Source organism: Heterocephalus glaber, unplaced genomic scaffold, assembly GCF_053883595.1.
Source record: "Heterocephalus glaber isolate CG9 unplaced genomic scaffold, H.glaber_assembly_v1.0 deba00001504, whole genome shotgun sequence".
Lineage (NCBI taxonomy): Eukaryota > Metazoa > Chordata > Mammalia > Rodentia > Bathyergidae > Heterocephalus > Heterocephalus glaber.
The window spans coordinates 59,830,405-59,848,028 of NW_028258324.1; the positions used below are offsets into that span (position 1 = coordinate 59,830,405).

A 17,624-nucleotide genomic window follows, 5' to 3' on the forward strand; every position below is an offset into this window, starting at 1 on the left:
TACTGAAAAGTTTTTGTTTTTATTTCCAAGATCAAATATTACAATAGGACATTTACATGTATTTATAAAAAAAATTGCAGCAGTTGGATTTATAGATCAGAGGTTTCCTTGAGTTTGGTCCCTCTCTCAGCACAGTGAGCTGATGTCTTCGAAAGACTAGCGTCCCACTCCCCTCCCGCCTCCCTGCTGCCCACCCACCCTCCCCAATTCAAGTTGCAGTATTAATATAAAGCAACCGGGTACAACACAGAAAGAATATTCACAATTTGGTACAGTCCAAACCAGAGGATCACCAACCGAGAGAAAGATCCTCACTTTAGAAAATATTCACCTATAGACTACATGTATCTATAGATAGATCACACCCGGTTAGCTAAGATTTCCCTGGTTTTAGAGCAAGTGGAAGTTCTGTTGAGTCTTATCCAGCAGTTACAGCTCTGCTTTACCTAATAGCATACTTTTCTTGTATAAGTTTAGATTTTCCACCACCTCCACGTGTCTTCAAATTTAAGGCTTTCCCTAGCACCTTTAGTATCAGTTGCTGGATACACAGGGGAGTCTCTAGAATGTCTTTAACAGAAAAATTGAGTGGGTGGTCCAGTCCCCCTTGCTCACTGGTCCCAAAGCCTCCTTCCACTTCTGGGAAGAGCTACAGATGATGACATATCCTAGCACCATGGGATTAAAGGCCCAGACAACCAAGAACTCTGCATTTCAAGGAGCACTTGCCAGAAGCACTCCAATAGGAGCTCTGTCTCTGTCCATTATCTTCTTGAATTTCACTACAGATTAAATTTAGAGCCTGTCCTGCATTAGAAATGCAAATCTCGGTAAGACCACCACTTTGTCCAGGATAAGCCGGTACACAGACATCCCAGGGAATCTCTAAATACTGTTAGGAACTGCTTGAAAAACACTTCTAAAGCAAATACCCCAAGCAGACGTCACTCAAGTTCCCAACCCACCCTCTTCCCTATCCCCAAACAAGTTTCATTCCTTGATCAACCTCTCCAAGTAAGATGGGAAGTGAGGTTTGGAGAATGACATAAAAATGTTTAAAAACACAGTGAAGACATGCCAGAATTGGACATCTCAGATGTCAAACTGAACTCAAAGCATGCACAAAGCTCACCACACACATAAAAAATTTCCATGGAACGAACAATAGCTATTAGAAAAAGGGCTTTCTTAAGGGTCAAGGGAAAAATAAAAAATAAAAAAGACACCAGATGCTTAGAATTCATTAACCAAGAGAAAAACCATCCTGGAAAAAACAATCAAAAATAAAAATCCTAGAGGAGTGAAAAGCTCATGTCCCATTGCTTCCCAACATAGCCTGGTAGAAGCCTCATGGTCTCCGTAGTATTGGCATGACTGACGCTCATCCTCTGTGCCTGCAGCTAAAAGATCATTTAAGCCCCAGGGGTTAAATGAACTGAAGAGGGAGCCTAGGAAGAGTGACGCCCAGGGCCTCCACCACACTACTGTTAACTAATTAGCCGGTCAAAGGGGTTTTTCCAGTGGCAATGGTCACTTTATTGAGCTTTAACTTAAAGTTACGGAAAGTTACTAAGAGCATATGTTTAGTGTCATAAACCTATCAGTATTCTGAATCACATCATCTAATTTACTGATACTTTCTATTATTAAGAACAAAGCAGCTTTGAGAAAAGCATACTATAAAATCATTTTGATGAAAACACCAAGGTGTCCAATTGAGTGTCAACCTTCCAAAGTCACTGACTTGAAATAGGCCCTGGTGATAGACATTGTAAAGCCAGTCACCCTGACGGAGGGAGAGAAAAGCAGAACAGCAGGGCATGGTCCCAGGCCAAACACCTCTCCATCGGTTAGGATGATCACGCCAAGACGTGAAGAAGGCAAGTAACAAACACGTTAAAGAAGAGAGATCCCACTCCAGGCTGGAACTTATCTGAGGACCTGAAATGTTTCCCACTTCCTAATAATGAAAGATTCTTGGTGACCCAGTCCATGGATAACTTCTTTTGTGAAGATAAATTATCACTTAAGTTCAGTCCAGCTTAGCTTGGCATTTGCCATTTGAAAACTTCCATGACTTACAAGGCATATAAAATCTTAGGGCATTTTGATCTCTACAGAGGAAATACTACCATTAAGTAGACAAAAACTTACTGCATGTAATCACAGAATTAAGTACAGCAAAGTAATTTCCTATACTTACAGATTAGTATGATTGTTAGGCAAAATACTACCATGTGCACTTCTAATTGTACAAATAAATCTGGTTATCTTTCTAAGCTACCTCATTACAGAAATGCTAAATTGTGTTAATAAGTAGTTCATATTGGATTACTCAAATTTAATTTGGGATCACATGGCACAGAAAGGCCATACATATATTTTTTTAAATGGCCAAAATCATTGTTTATGACAATGGCTGAGATTCTAAGCAATAACAGCAATCTGTAGGCCAAAGAGGAAAGGATAGGGGTCACAGAGCTAGCCACTCTCTATTTGGTGTAAGAGAATTTTCCTTAGAAAAATGAGCCATAAGCCAGTGTGATGGTGCACACCTGTAACTGCAGCACTCAGGACGCTGAGGCAGGAGGATGTCTGAGGCAAGGGGATGGCTCTCATAAGCTTAATCCCAGCCTGAACTACATGGCAAGACCTTGTCTCAAAAAATGAAAAAAGAAAATGAGCCATAAAAAGCTGTTTGCCTCAAATTCTTCCCTTGTATATTAATTTATAAAAAAATAAGAATCATATTAAAACTCAGAAACATAGCTAGTTATATTAAAAATTATAATTATTTTTTAGAGAAAGGACAAAAAAATCAAGAATTGAGAATGGAGAAGTAAAAGAGAGACTAAGATTAAAAGATATTTCTAATTAAGGTTTTTCATCACATCCAATAATCTAATCACGTAAGTTCACTTCATGGGAAAGCCAGGCCATCATAAGCTCTACTTTTAAAAATTCTTGATTCTATCACCAGTCATGGTGGCACATGCCTGTAATCCTAGCACTTGGGAGGCTGAGACAGAAGGACTGATGCATGTTTAAGGCCAGCCTGGGTAAATAGTGAGACCCTATCTGAAAACAAAAACAAAAACAAAACAAAATTCTTGATTCAAAACTGTCTCTCAGAGCAGGATTGACTTGTAAGTGAGCCAAAAACCAAAATAACCATTATTGAAATGCCAAACCTCTATATAGTAGGAGAAATCAACATACAGTATTGGAATGATAGTGTTCTCTATTGGTTATTTTCATTTCTAATGAATGTTCCTGCCACCTTCTAAAGTGTGTATTGTGCAATACTACTAAGCTTCATGGCAAGAGAATAACTGAAATGGTAAGCAAGGCAAACTGACAGTTGAATATTCACAGCCCACAGCTGTCTTAAGCGGCCTGTTCTCAGAGGCTTCTATTACTGGGAAAGTGCCATGTTCATCAGAAGGGCTGCTTCCTCCTGCCTTCCTCACTCACAATTTCTCCCAAGACATTATTATTATTATTCAACCTGTGCTCTGTAATTTACTACTGAGTTAAAGAAAAGATGGCCAAAGAGGAGGGTGGGTGTACAAAACATTTTAAAGAGTCAGCTGAATGAGATCTTGAAAAAGTTGTTTCTGCCCAAACCAAGTGTAAATTCTAACCAATTCCCCAGTAATTGCTGAGCCAGTAGAGTAGCTATTTTAAAGCATACAAGATAAAATTCAACTCCAGTGTCGGCAGCATATTTAGTTCGCATTAATTACACCTTAGTTGTACTCAACACTGATTAGGCAGGCATACAATACAAACAATTCATAAACAACGAGAAATGTTTAAAGGTCATTACTAGATTTACACCTATGACATTCTCCTTTTGGGGGATTTCAGTCATTACAATGAGGTTACATCAAGTTCCTGGGCAAATGATATCTGTACCCAGAAAAAAAGGCAAAGGAACTGATTAACAAGAACATTTTTAATTAGCCTAGGGGCAATATATAATAAAGGGAATAGACTAGACACAAAAATCTGGAGTAGAAAAAGACTTCAGAGATCATCTAATTGGTGGTCTACAGTGTATGTGTGGGTCCTCGAGTTTTTGCAAGAGCTCTGAAATTCCACGTGCACATTTACATTTTTTCTATGGAATTAATAATTTAATAGTTAACCCCACACTTCCCCACGCACACCAAACTTAAAAAAGTATAAGTCCTTTCACTGGCATAGACTGAGAACTATTAATCTAGTCTGCTGTTCTCATTATGGGGATGAGGGCCCCAAGACTTGGAGGTAGGAAGAGGCAAGGTAACAGTTATAAGAGCTCTTACCCAGAGTGCACTTGCCCTACACACAGTGCGTTTCCTGCACACCATATATAACATACTGTACATTTCATTTGTACCTGGAGAGTTAAGTTAAACCTTTCCTTCATTTTTTAGTTCCCAGTGGCTCCCTCTGGTATTTCTCTTAGCATTCAAGTGATAAGAATCTTTAGTGCCAGGGATTGATACAGTAATCCTTTCCTACTTGGGTACTGGTTATACACCTTACTGATAAAATGTCATGTCTTAAAATCCAGTAGCTACAACAGGTGCAGCTAAAGAATGTACATGATTCAAAAAAAATTTGAGCCCAGTATTTGTCACTTTTCAGTCTTATTTCTTTATGAAGACTTTCCTAACTAAAACCTGTACTATTCCATCCCTTTTTTAAAGTTCTACTGAATTACAGTTCAAGCCCAAAAATGCAAACATTTACATATTTCCAATTATCTCATTTGTAATCCATCTGCCTAACTGGATAAAACAGTCAAGAATCAGTTCTTAGACTTCAAAATATTTCCAATTTTGATTCAGAACTCAATAGGTAACTGTTGCCTTATATAGTCAGGAAGCAAAATTTTACAGAAGATTTAAAAACATACAGGAAGGTTCAATAATCTAGCATGGATTGGACACAGAAAAGAATAATTACATCTTTTCTGAAAAACAGTTAAAAAAAGATAAAGTTCTTTTTTATCCTTTAGATTTATTCTTGGCAAATAATGTCGCATAGTTATTTTCCTTTCACATTTTCATCAGTGCATCATTTTAAAAAAGCAATTAATGGGGCCAGGGGTTTGGCTCAGTGGTTCTGCCACCTGCATTGCAAGAGCAGTGTCCTGAGTTCAATCCTGGGTACCAAAAAAAAACAAAAAAAGGCAATAATTAGCCTCTGAAAATAATGCCATAAATAAGAATTTATAGGCACAGTGCAAACTCCACAAGCTTTACCTCAACTACTCCCCTAATTCTAAGGAAACAAAGCCAAATGCTAACTTACAAAGCCGACTTTTTGGGCAAACTGACTCCCTGCATGTGGAAGGGCACAGCAAGGAGTGGGAAGGTAGGGCTCTGGATTCCAACTGTGACATTCTGATTTCAGGCTGGGTGTCCTGAACATGTTCTCTGACCTTCAGTTTTCCTCCTGGTTTATTACATAGGGGAAGGCCACATGCATGGAGTCTGCAGGAAGACTTAAGGGGAGAATGCACACAAGAGTACACACAGCACATGGTACTTACTCAAAATGTGTTCCCTGTTCTTCTTTTGTATGGCACTGTGATTTCTCTTCTCTGGGTTCTTCCTAAGTCAAACTCAAAAGTATTCCTCTCACTTTTTCCTCACTAGTTTTCATTCCATCCCCCTATATGATATTTCAGTCACTCGCAAAGTCTACCTTGTTCTCTTTTGACCTTTTAAATTCTCTTTTAAGCTGTTCCCAACACCTATAGGGGGAATGACTATTTACTAACCTCGCTGACTTCATTTAATCTCCTCAATCAAACCTTTCCTCCAGAGAGCAAAGGAACCTACAGAGGAAACAGGTGGTAAATGGGAGCAAGCGTGCTCCCTAAACAGATGAGGTTCTTCAGCAAGGCACCCCTCCCAAGCTGGTCTTCCGGTGTAAAAGCTACAGCTCTTCCCCAAGGGCGTACAACCCTGAGATAACTACATGCCCGCCTCAACACAAAATAAAATCTTCTACAGCTTGTCGTCTAAACATGCTGGACTGCATCTAAGCCGGATGAATATCACTCTGTTTCTCACTTAAAACATACATATAATAGGTCATCTTATGCTAACCCAGGTTGAAAAGTTACTTTGGTGTCTCACAAATGGGCACACTAGTGCTTTGTCCTCTCCTTTATCAACACGCTACCACAGGCTGTCAAGATGTGGCTCAGAAAAGCTGGCAGGAAGAGGATGAAGCAGAGTCCTAAAGCAAATATTCTGGACTTCACAGTTTGGATCAATTTGGGCTTCAGCTGTGACTGTGCTGGGAGTGAAGACAGGTGCTGCATGGCACAAGGCTGCACAGACTGTCACTTCTTACCCTGTGTTACCTTGGCTTTTGGGTTTGACCTTGACTACCACCACCACGTTTCTGTGCCCTTGTCGTACCTTTGAGAGTGGACAGCATATCCTCAGACAGCAAGTACATCATCCAAGTTCAGAGATATGACAGATCAGAAGCTTCGAGTTAAGCCTTAAGAGCCTATGAAAGGGCCAGGGATTTAGCTCAGTGGTTTCGCCGCCTGTTTCGCAAGCACAAGGACCAGAGTTTGATCCCCAGTACCAGGGTGGGGGGGGGAAGAGCCTATGAAAAACACCCAAGTGGTATTACTCAGTCACCAATCTACAGAGAGAACTTTGACTCAAGGTATAAATGAAATTGTAATTATATAAATATATTTATAAATATTTATACAATTATATACTTATACATAAGCACTTACACAGACTTAGAAAAAAATGTAAGAACATTAATTCAAAAGGACTCACTGAAGAATAACAGAATTTTCCATGATTTCCTTGGAGATACATAACTCATTCTTCAGGGAGGGTCCCTCAAAATCTAACCATTAAAAACCATGTTCTATAATTATGGACCAGCAACACACAACATCATTTTTTAAAAATCCCCTGGTTGCCAAGAAAGCAATCTTCAAGTCAACAGCATTCTAAAGGTCTCTGAGCAACAGCAATTTATGTTCCTCCCGTGGAAGAATCAACTAAAGTCCCCAATTGACAAAAAGTAGCGTAAGTTAATTTCTGATTTTGCCACCAGATCACTACTCCCGCACCAGAGGACTCTATTTAAAGCTCAAGTAAGAACTGAGCACACAGCAAAGCTCATAAACCAACAGTATTATCCAGATCCAAGGTGGTCTCTTAAGATAACACAAAGCTTTCACCAGCTACAGACTGAATGTGGCTTTTGTTGGCAGAAAATACCATGTCATCTGAAGAATACTGTAACCTCCAACATCCCCTTTACTAAACGTTGTCTTATGAACTGAGTTTAAAGGTCTTCCCCTTAGAGACTTACAGTTTTGACATCTTCTGAGGGAAAATAGCATGAGAAATTAAGGTCAGTTACCAGAGCCTTTTAGAAACTATTTCAACCAGTGGTTAAAAAAATGAATCATTATTTCTAACCAAAGGAACATGGTTAGCAACTCTCAGCTGCATGTTTTTCTTTTCCCCGGGACATACGTTATGCCTTGAGCACACAGGACTATCAATAACCACAGTGGTTATAATCACAAGCCATTGTACTGCATAATTATTGAATAGCTGCCTTCTACAGCTCACTGTGGGCCCAGACAATGGAGGAGCCAAAGGACTAATATGCTCTACTGGCAAAAACAGCAAGCACCTTCCTATCCATCACCACAATATGCTCACTAAATGTCCATTCTATGACTAGTAGGATCAATAGACTTAACAGGATAATCATGAAGAAAGTTGTGTCAGGCTGGGGCATTGAAAGCCACCCCATGCTACACACCCTACACTGAACACTCATTCTGCCAATAACACATAGCATGAAAATAACTTGTAGCTGGGAAGATGAGAATCCTTTATAAAAAATTTTTTTTTACATATGAGCAATAATATAAACAATGCTATTTCCATGTAAACAAAAGCCTAGGTATTTTGTTATGTGATATTTCCTACATGAAGAACAACAAAAATGTGTTCAGAACTTCTTCTCCCTACTAAAACTGGGGGCTCATTAAAAAGGGAGGTTGTTCTTATTTTCAGTCTAGCCATTATATGTCAAAGGAGTCTGAGGAGTAATACCATCTGATCCCAAAAAAATGCTGTGCAAGAGACCACTTATGAGAATATACATTTCCTGCTGCCAGTACTAGGAGAGATCTTACCCTTACACTTCCATTTGGTCACCAGATTAGGCAAGAAATAAAGAACATGGGAAAAGTCGATCAGGAGAGGAAAGGGAGGGAGGAGGAGACTAATTACAGAAGAGAACAAGAAATAAAGAGAAGGCAGGTGACTTGCTTGCCCAACTTTGGCTCTCTTGTCCTATGAGCCAAAATGCATACTTAGTGATATGGTATATCACAAGGGTAAAGGGATAAGCTGAGAGAGGTTAGGCCAAGGTGTTAATTTCTCTCCTGTACAAAAACAGTCTCTTGAGGACAAAGGCCTGCCTCCTGTAATGTAATGTCATAGTCCAGATGAGAGAGTTTCCTCCGAGGGAAGTTGGTGAGAAGTTCAAAACGTTCATTTGGATATCCTTTAGACTGCACATGCTTCACTAAAGCCTAGGGAAAACAAGAAAAAGAGCTGTTATGTGTAAGTAAAGGAAACAACACATTAACAAATTAAGTATAAAACACCATTCTTTATCAGATTAGATGAAATACAAACTCTAAGTTATTTAGATAATCAAAGTTCACCCTGTAGAAAGGCCAATATAACCCTTTGGACAGAGAGATAGTGTATCTGTACCCAATAATTTAGGGCCTTTATGTGATACTAAAATACAGTTATCACTGGCCCCCCAATGAACCCAATTGATATGTATATAATACTGTCCTCATTTCTAAACATTTCATCAGCTTCCCTTCTTCTACCAAGAAGCTATGTCCTTCAGCCGATCTCTGGCCAATCTTGTCACCTGTGCACTGACTCCCCTCTTGCCCTTCCTGTTTCCTCCGAAATCACACCACTCCAGGATGCACCCTTCTACAATTTTTTTAGCGCCTCCCTTTCTACTTTGCTTCCCACCAGATCTAACGTGCCCAGGCTGCCCAATCACGTTCCTCTCACCTACTGCCCACTCTTTCCTCTAGCTTCACACCAAACTCCCAGTGCTCCCTGACCTGGGAAAATGTTCCAAGACCCCAGGGGTCAACTGAAAGTACAGGTAGTACTGATCTGGATACATATAGTCCTCTCATAAGGTTTAATTTAGAAATTACACACACACAACAAAAGAGTAACCACAATAACTAATAACAAAATAGAACATATGACAACAACTGTAATTAAACTGCCAGCATCACTACTCTTAAGGGTCACTAAATGGTAAACACAAAAAACTGAAAGTATAAATACTTTCACAACCCTAGTAAAATAAATTCTAAAGGGTTACCTGAACACAAGCACTATGATACAATGACAGCAAACAAGTGGATAGTGTCTATGGGGTAGATACGTCACACAAAGGGACAACTGATATCCTGGGTGATGCTGAAACGATGCAAAAAAGGGATGGTACTCAGACTGGCATGAGATTTAAAACTTATGAACTCTTTATTTCTGGAGTGTTCCATTTAATATTTTTAGACTACAGGTGACCACAGGTAACTAGAACTGTGGGTAATGAGACCCACTGCACTTGCTCATTCTATTGTCTCCTCTCTACTGGAGCCAGTCTGGGTGTCAGCACGTGACCACACTTCACTTACATTCCAGCCACACCATCTCTAAGAGTCAGTTTAATTATCTGCAGCCACAGTGAACAGCCAGGTATGAACTCTTGATCCAAGGTGGGGTCTTTAATTAGCTCACCTAAGCTAGTCAGACTCATTCTCTTTCCTGGCAGTAGAAAACACAGAGATCAGGCCCATCAGCTATGGAATTTAAATGGCCTTCATATCACCATGATGGACCATGTCATGTGTAAGCTGAGGAATAAACTGAAGCCACCCTATGCAGAGAGAATGGTATGAAGCAGAGAATCCTAGTACTGTCTTGTTTTCAAAGAGCCCCACTCCCCTTTTCCAGAAAGAATCCCTTCAGCTGGCTTTGAATTCCTCATAGCACAGAACAGAAAAGCTGTGATGGGAATAGACTCTGTGACTTGCCTTGATAATGTGGGAAGGATATTAACTACTAAGAATGAAGTTCAGTTTCCAGGCAGAGATTAGAGCAAACATTTAACACCTATTTAATACTCACTGACTGGACTTACTCTTATCAATAGTTTCTCTCTGGGCTGGGGATTTAGCTCAGTGGCACCTTGCCTGCCTCGTAAGTGCAAGGTCCTGAGTTCGATCCCCAGTAGCAAAAAAAAAAATAGTTTCTCTGCTTCAATCAAATGCTTCCAGTTAGATCTACTTACTAGCAGCTTAGCTTGCTCTGGAAGAGTGATCTGTTCCCTTTTTCCATCTGGGTACCGCAACATCAGCTGTGCTTTTGGTCCTAAGGAAAGAAAGAAAGGGGGGAGGAAGGGAAAGAAAGAATGAAGTAATTGAAGATAGAAGATTAATTCAAATCAGTACACACAGCAAGTCATCAGTGATACTTGCGTTTTAAGTGTGATCATAATGTAACCCACCGTTTACATCTGCCCCTTCCACACTTCCATCTGACTTTTCAGGTGACATCTCCAGGACCTCTGGGTCCAAAGCTGGCAATCCTTGGTGATTTGTGGCTGTCCCCTGCTCAGTTCTGGCAGAGGGCTCAGTCAGTGACCTCCTATTCTCCTCCTTTCTATGCCCCAAATCTTTGTGGGGGGATTTCCTGGATTTGGCAAGATTCTCTACCTCTTCCTCTTCATCGGAGCCACAAATAGATATGAACTCCTCACTGCCAGAAAAAAGTTCAGATTCAGACTCTTCATCTGAGCGGCTGTCCTGCTTCGTCTGTGTGGAGTCAAAATGTGTCTCCTGCAGGGAAGCTCTGATGGCTGCTTCCAGCTGACTGTCCTCACTTGCATCTATCAGACTCTCCTGTGGAGGCAGTCATAAAACACAGGTAGAAAGACACACAAACAAAAAGCAACAAGTCAATCAAAGCACAGAAATACAATGGTCAACTTGCTATTTTTATTTTCTGGTGAATATATCTCTTCTACTAAATTTAAGCTTTTGAGGGCAAGGATTTTCATGTTACAAGGCCAATCTGAAATGGGCATTTTACAAGCATACTATATCACTGATATTTTGGGCATCAAATAAACAAAACCAAGAAAACAGTTTATTCCTTGCTCAGAAAAAGAATTAAACTTCTAAAGCTAAAGCCTAAATGCTATTCTTTAACACGACTAAACAACAGAAAAAGATGTCTATCTTGCTCACCATTGTACTCATCAACTAGTACTGATTTCTTTTTCTTTTCTGGTTTTTTGAGACAGGGTCTTGCTACGTAGTTCAGATTGGCCTTGTAACTCTCAGGGATCCTCCTGCCTCAGCCTCCTAAGTGCTGAGATTACAGGCATGTGGGACCAGACCTGGCTAGCACTGATTTCTAACATTCAAAACAAAACAAAACACAATATGAAAACAACTAAGTTCTCCTAATCTTAATTACAGTAAAGGTTTTCATTATGATAAGAAGTTCTCCCCTTGGTAAAATTCTCACATCACTGAATGAAGTGAGTCACAAATATGAGTTGTTTTAGAGAAATTATTTAGATCTTAGCTCAAGCATACTCCATAGAAAAAATTTGTAAGATAACTTAAACTTGAACACTGGATACATTATATCAAAAAATTAGTGTTAATTTTAAGGGTATGCTAAATGGTATTTTGATGGTGTTTTTTAAAAATAAAAAGAGGTTAGGTGTAGGGTGGTGCACACTTGTAATCTTAGCACTTCGGAGGCTGAGGCAGGAGGATTGCCATGAATTTGAGGCCATCCTGGGTTACCCAGTGAGATCTTGTCTCAAAAACCAAAAATAAAATGAATAAATAAATAGCTTTCACCAAGATGTATGTCAAAGTATTGAATGAATTAAACAATGAACTCTGAGATTTCTTTCAAAATAATGCAGATATGGTGGAATATAAATAAAAGAAGGTTGGCCACCTATATAATTGGTTGAAATTATTTAATAGATAAAGCTTCAATAAATTTCTTCAACTTTTCAATATGCTTAAAATTTTCCACAATAAAAATGTTAATAATATACGTTGCTAATAAAAAACAAAAGGAATGTCTGGCTTCCACTATCTGCCAATCATATAGCAACAAAAAATTTTTTAAAATTAATTTAAGTCTAATTTGCCATTTCCCAAAAGCAGGTAGATGGGCCCATGAAACACAATAGCTGAGGTGGACTGAAGGTCTGTCACAATGTCACTGCACTGAGCATGGTGGCCTATGCCTGTAATCCCAGCACTTAGGAGGCTGATGCAGGAAGATCACTTTGAGTTCAAGGCCAACCTGAACTACATAATGAGACCCTGTCTCAAAAACAAACAAAAAAACCTCAACTACTCCCCTAAAAAAACAGAACATCCAGCTAAGAAATTCTATTTACTAATTTTGCTCTGTAGCTAAACACTAGAAAAGAATTATAGTATTGAGCTGTAACAGTACTTATGAAGAAAATTACAGAATTAAATGCTTACATTAGAAGAAAGGTCTCAAATTAATCACTTAAGTGTCCACCTTAAAAAAAATAGAAAAAGAAAAAAACTGTCCACTTAGGAAAGAGAAAGTGAAATTAAGCCCAAACTAAACAGGGGGGGACCAGAAATTAATCAATGACAGAAACTAATCAATGATCTAGAAAACAGAAATACAACAGAGAAAAATCAGTGAAACCAAAAGCTGGTTCTGATCAGCAAAACTGTTCACCATCCGATCAGACTTAGGAAGAGAGAAAGAGAAGCAGTATACCAATAATACAGGACTGAGAGGGGGGATGACTACTATTTCTACAGTCATTAAAGCGGAACAAGGGAATACAACGAACTTGGACAAATATCCGACCCCTTAGGTAAGATCCCTGGAAACAGTCTGCGAAAGCTCATTCAAAAAGAGATATCCAGGTAGTCCTGTACCTAACAAGGAAACTGAATTTGTAGCTTCAAACTTCCCACAAAGAAAAACTCTAGGCCCAGGTAGTAAATGTCACTAATAGTAAGAAATAATTTCAATTCTATACATACTCTTGTAGGAAACAGAGGAAGTGGAAACACTTTCCAATTCATAGTAAGTATTAACCTGATACCAAAACCAGAGACAGACATGAAAGGCAGTATAAGAAAGAAAAAAAAAACAAGAACAGGAACCCCTCAAAATAAAAAATCCTACTCGCAAGCACAAGGACCTGAGTTCGATCTCTGGTACCAAAAATATAAAAAAATAAAAAACCCCTAAACTTCAAACCAATCCCTCATGAACAAACACACAGATTCTTTTTTTTTTTCTTCTTTTTTTTCTTTTTGGTAGAATTTGTGTGTCTGTTCATGAGGGATATTGGTTTGCAGTTTAGGTTTTTTTGTTTTTTTGGTTTTTTTTGGTACCGGGGATCAAACTCGGGACCTTGCACTTGTGCAGCAGGTGGCGAAACCACTGAGCTAAATCCCTGGCACAGACAAATTTTTAATACAATTTTAGCAAATCAAGCTGGGTACAGTGGCAAATGCCTTTAATCCCAGCACTTGGGAGACTGAGGCAGTAGGACTGCCATTGAGTTCAAGGGCAGCCTGAACTACATATTACACAGCTACACTCTGTCTTGAAAAACAAAACAACAGCAAAAATTTAGTAAATAAAACTTAACAAAAAGCATCAAAACCAAGTGGGTTTTAAACCCAAGAATACAAGTTTGGCTTAACATTCAAAAAATGAACTGATGAAGCCTGGCATGGTGGCACATTGCCTGCAATTCCAGCACTCAGGAGGCAGAGGCAAGATGATTACTCCAAGTTTGAAGCCAGCCTGGGCTACATAGTGAGTTCAAGGCCATTCTGAACTACAAAGCAAGATCCTTTTTTTTGAGACAGGGTCCTACTCTGTAGTTCAGGGTGGCTTTGAACTCATTATGTAGCCCAGGCTGGCCTCAAACTCATTTGATCCTCCTGCCTCAGCTTCCCAAGTGCTGGGATTACAGGCATGCGCCACCACACCCGGTTACAAAGCTAGATTCTGTTTGAAAAAAACAAACCACAAAACAAAACTAAAAACCACATTACCAAAAAAATAAAAATAAAAACCATATTATCATCTCAATAGATATTTTAAAAAATGACAAAATCCACTTAACAATAAAAACTGGGCAAACCAGGAACAGAAAGAAAGTTCCTCAGCCTAAGAAAGCAAATATATCTACAAGCAATATATAGCTACCATCACATTTAGGAGTGAAAGACTGAACTCGTCCCACTAACATCAGAGACATTTGAAGATGTCCAGTCTCACTACTTCTACTTCATACTGTACCAGAGGTGGCAGCCAGTGTGACAAGATATGAGAAAGAATTAAAAGGCTTAGGGATTAGAAAATGAAAGTGTTTATTTGCTGACAACATGACTTTCCATATAGATAATTCTAAGATCTACAAAAGAGCTATTACAACTAGAAAGATAATTTAGGGAGATTGCAGGCTACAAGATCAATGTACAAGAACTAGAAAAATTACTGAAAGACAAAGCGATGGAGAGATATATTACTGTTTACACACTCGAAAATTCAACTGTTAGAATGTCAATTCTCAAAATGCTCCAAAGAGTCAATGCAATTCCAATCAACATCCCAGCAACTTTTTTTTTTTTGGTACTGGGGATCAAACTCAGGTCCTTGCACTTGCGGGGCAGGTGGCAGAACCACTGAGCTAAATCCCTGGCCCTAAAACTAATTTTTAAAGAAAAAGATAAAATCTTCAGTTAGGGAAAGATTACTTAGGGCACAAAAGTTGACTAATTAGATTTCATCAAAACTTTGTATTTTGCTGTTGAAATGGTACTATCGTAAAAATGAATAATCCAGCAACAGACTGAAGAAAATATCTGCAAACCATACATCCAAAGGGCTTATTATTTAGAATATAAAGAACTCTTACAACTCAATAACAAGGAGGTAATTCAATTAAAAAAAACAGGGCCAGGTGAATAGCTTTAATCTCGGGTACCTGGGAAGGAAAGAACTATGGAGTATTTTGTTTTTGTTTGTTTTAATGCCTTCAAAAAGAACACTATCCCTTAAGGCTTTTCCTTAAACAGCTGCTTTATCCTCCACAACAGCTAAGAAACTGTTATCACCACATGAACCAGATTGCCAAAGTCCTGTGCTCTAAAACCCAAACAGCAATTACAACCAATGTGAGACTGCTGTATCTCTGAAGGTCCTTACTTACAGCTAATTATGATACCAATTATAAACGAGGCTTGCCTAATAACAGCATATTACAGAAATTGAGTACAGAAGTATACTTTGAGAGACAAGAGAATCAGGCCCTGAAGCTGTCAAACCAGTAATCTTGGCAAATTTTCCCAGAAAGTTGTTCCAGCAAAACAGCACTTCCACCACAGCTTCCATCTGGATAAAAGAAGCCCCCCACCACCACAGGGCTGCTCTGAGGAAATGGATCCTCCACGGCCCTGATCCACACATTGTGTTTATTTCTCAATATAAAGATCTTAGGTCACATGCCTGTACCCTAGCTGCAAGAATATGAGGAATATGAGTCTGACGACTTCAATGAAAAGACAGAATCCTTACGTGGGATAGTATCGAAACTTCAACATCTTAACATCAGACATTTTATACAAGATGTGTACATACAATTTCATGTATTTTCCATCACCACTTCTTACTCATACTTACTGATCGGGCACATTTTTTGGGAGGACTGCTAGAAAGTCCATCCAGTTGCCCATGTTCACCCAGAAATCCTGTCACTTGGTCCAAGAAAGAAGATACATCTAATTGGTGCCACTCTACTAGCTTCTGACCTAAAGATTAAAAATCAGGATATATAAATACAATAAAAATCAGTACTTTTTCTGAACATTCTCATTAAGTCATTCTTTTTGCAGATGCATAAAGTTTACTATGAACACATATCCCCATACCTACCTTACATTATACTGTGTCTTCATAACCTAAAGACTATCAATTTTAATAGATCTGACAGATTCCCACCCATCAGGATACATATCTTATCTGCTGACATCACTTATTGCCATTTCGGAAGACATTCAAACAAAGCAGTATCTAAATAAAATACAATCAATTATTAATAAAACCACGCAGGGTGTGGTGGTGTATGCCTGTAATCTGAGTTTCTTGGGAGGCTGAGGCAGGAAGATTACAAGTTTTAGGCTGCCTAGGCAACACAGCAAGGCTCTGTTTCAAAACTCATATTTCCAGAATTGCTTCAGAAAGAGGGAAGAATGATGGGATAGTGTGCTCAAAGTGTGTAGAAGGATTTTGAGGGGGCTTCATGGCAATGTGCTCTTTATTGCAATAAATTTCTTAAAAGTTTACACATTAATTGTATTGTTTAATCTTTTGTTGCCAAAAAAGATTCCCTCAATATATACATGAATGGGTATTTAACCCATAATGGGCATGTACAAGAAACCATCACCTAAACTACTGCAATTCTGAAACCAAAAATTAAAAGATCAGTCATTTAGGTAATAGAAAAAAAAATGACAGGTTACAAGGCTGTGAACTGATGTAAATCTTACCTGTTCGTGGGTCCAAGATGGAGACATAGGGGAAGTCCCCTAGCTTATAAAACTGTATGTATCTCTGACCTTCCTCACTGTCATGATAAACCTGTTAAATCATTGATATATATAAAAAAGTCAGCCTCCAAAAAAGTGACCAAATATAACCTTGTTATACACCAACAGCAATTAATTCTCCAAATGCCCCTTTTGTGCAAGGCACGATCAAGATATACAGTGAGCATTTAAATTTTGTAAAACATATTCCAGTAAAAGACACAATCCCATTAATCTCTTTAAAAAATCCTCCCCCTTGCTTCAAACACACTTATCCCATTGTTCTTGACACTTTCTGAAGCAGTTCTGGAAGTCCTCTTTCTTAAGTGTCTTTATGAGCTATAAAAAAAAATACAGTGAATGCTGCTGCTGACTACCATCCAATGGGAAAACAGGCTCACAAAAATATAACACTTATCCTTATCCCTCTTATTCACCACATCTGATACCAAGCATCTTCTGGCTCTTCCCCAAAGTCAAAATGACCATGAAAAAAGTCAATAGTTTGAATTGACTCAGGACACTGAGGCAGCTAGGCCAGTATGTAACTAAAGACACTCAGGAAAAAAAAGACTTTCAGAACTGCTTCAGAAAGTGGCAAGAATGATGGGACAATGTGCTCAAAATGAGAGGAAGTATTTTAAGGGAGGACCTGGGGATTTAGCTTAGTGGTTCTGCTGCCAGCCTCACAAGCTCAAGGTCCTGAGTTCAATCCCCGGTACTAAAAAAAGCAAAAAAAAATATTTTAAGGGAGGTTCATGGCAATGTGTTCTTTACCATAATAAATTTCTTAAAAGTTTACATATTAATGGGTTTGACCATCCTTTACGTACATGTTAAGATCTTACTCCTATTAAAGAAAAATGAAGATAGGGCCGGG

At 38.8% G+C, this 17,624-nt stretch overlaps 1 protein-coding gene across 3 annotated transcripts in view; it reads right to left on the reverse strand.

Moving 5' to 3' along the window:
• Positions 1-17,624, reverse strand: part of Ubxn7 (UBX domain protein 7) — a 71,760-nt gene continuing 54,136 nt past the window's right edge. For all 3 annotated transcript variants that reach the window (XM_087186652.1, XM_004834698.3, XM_087186654.1), the window contains 5 exons: positions 16,706-16,796; positions 15,837-15,964; positions 10,618-11,011; positions 10,402-10,481; positions 1-8,596 (listed from right to left, as the gene is read on the reverse strand). In XM_087186652.1, the coding sequence (XP_087042778.1) occupies positions 8,435-8,596; positions 10,402-10,481; positions 10,618-11,011; positions 15,837-15,964; positions 16,706-16,796 (855 nt within the window). In that variant the 3' untranslated portion in view covers positions 1-8,434. The remainder of the gene's footprint in view (positions 8,597-10,401; positions 10,482-10,617; positions 11,012-15,836; positions 15,965-16,705; positions 16,797-17,624) is intronic.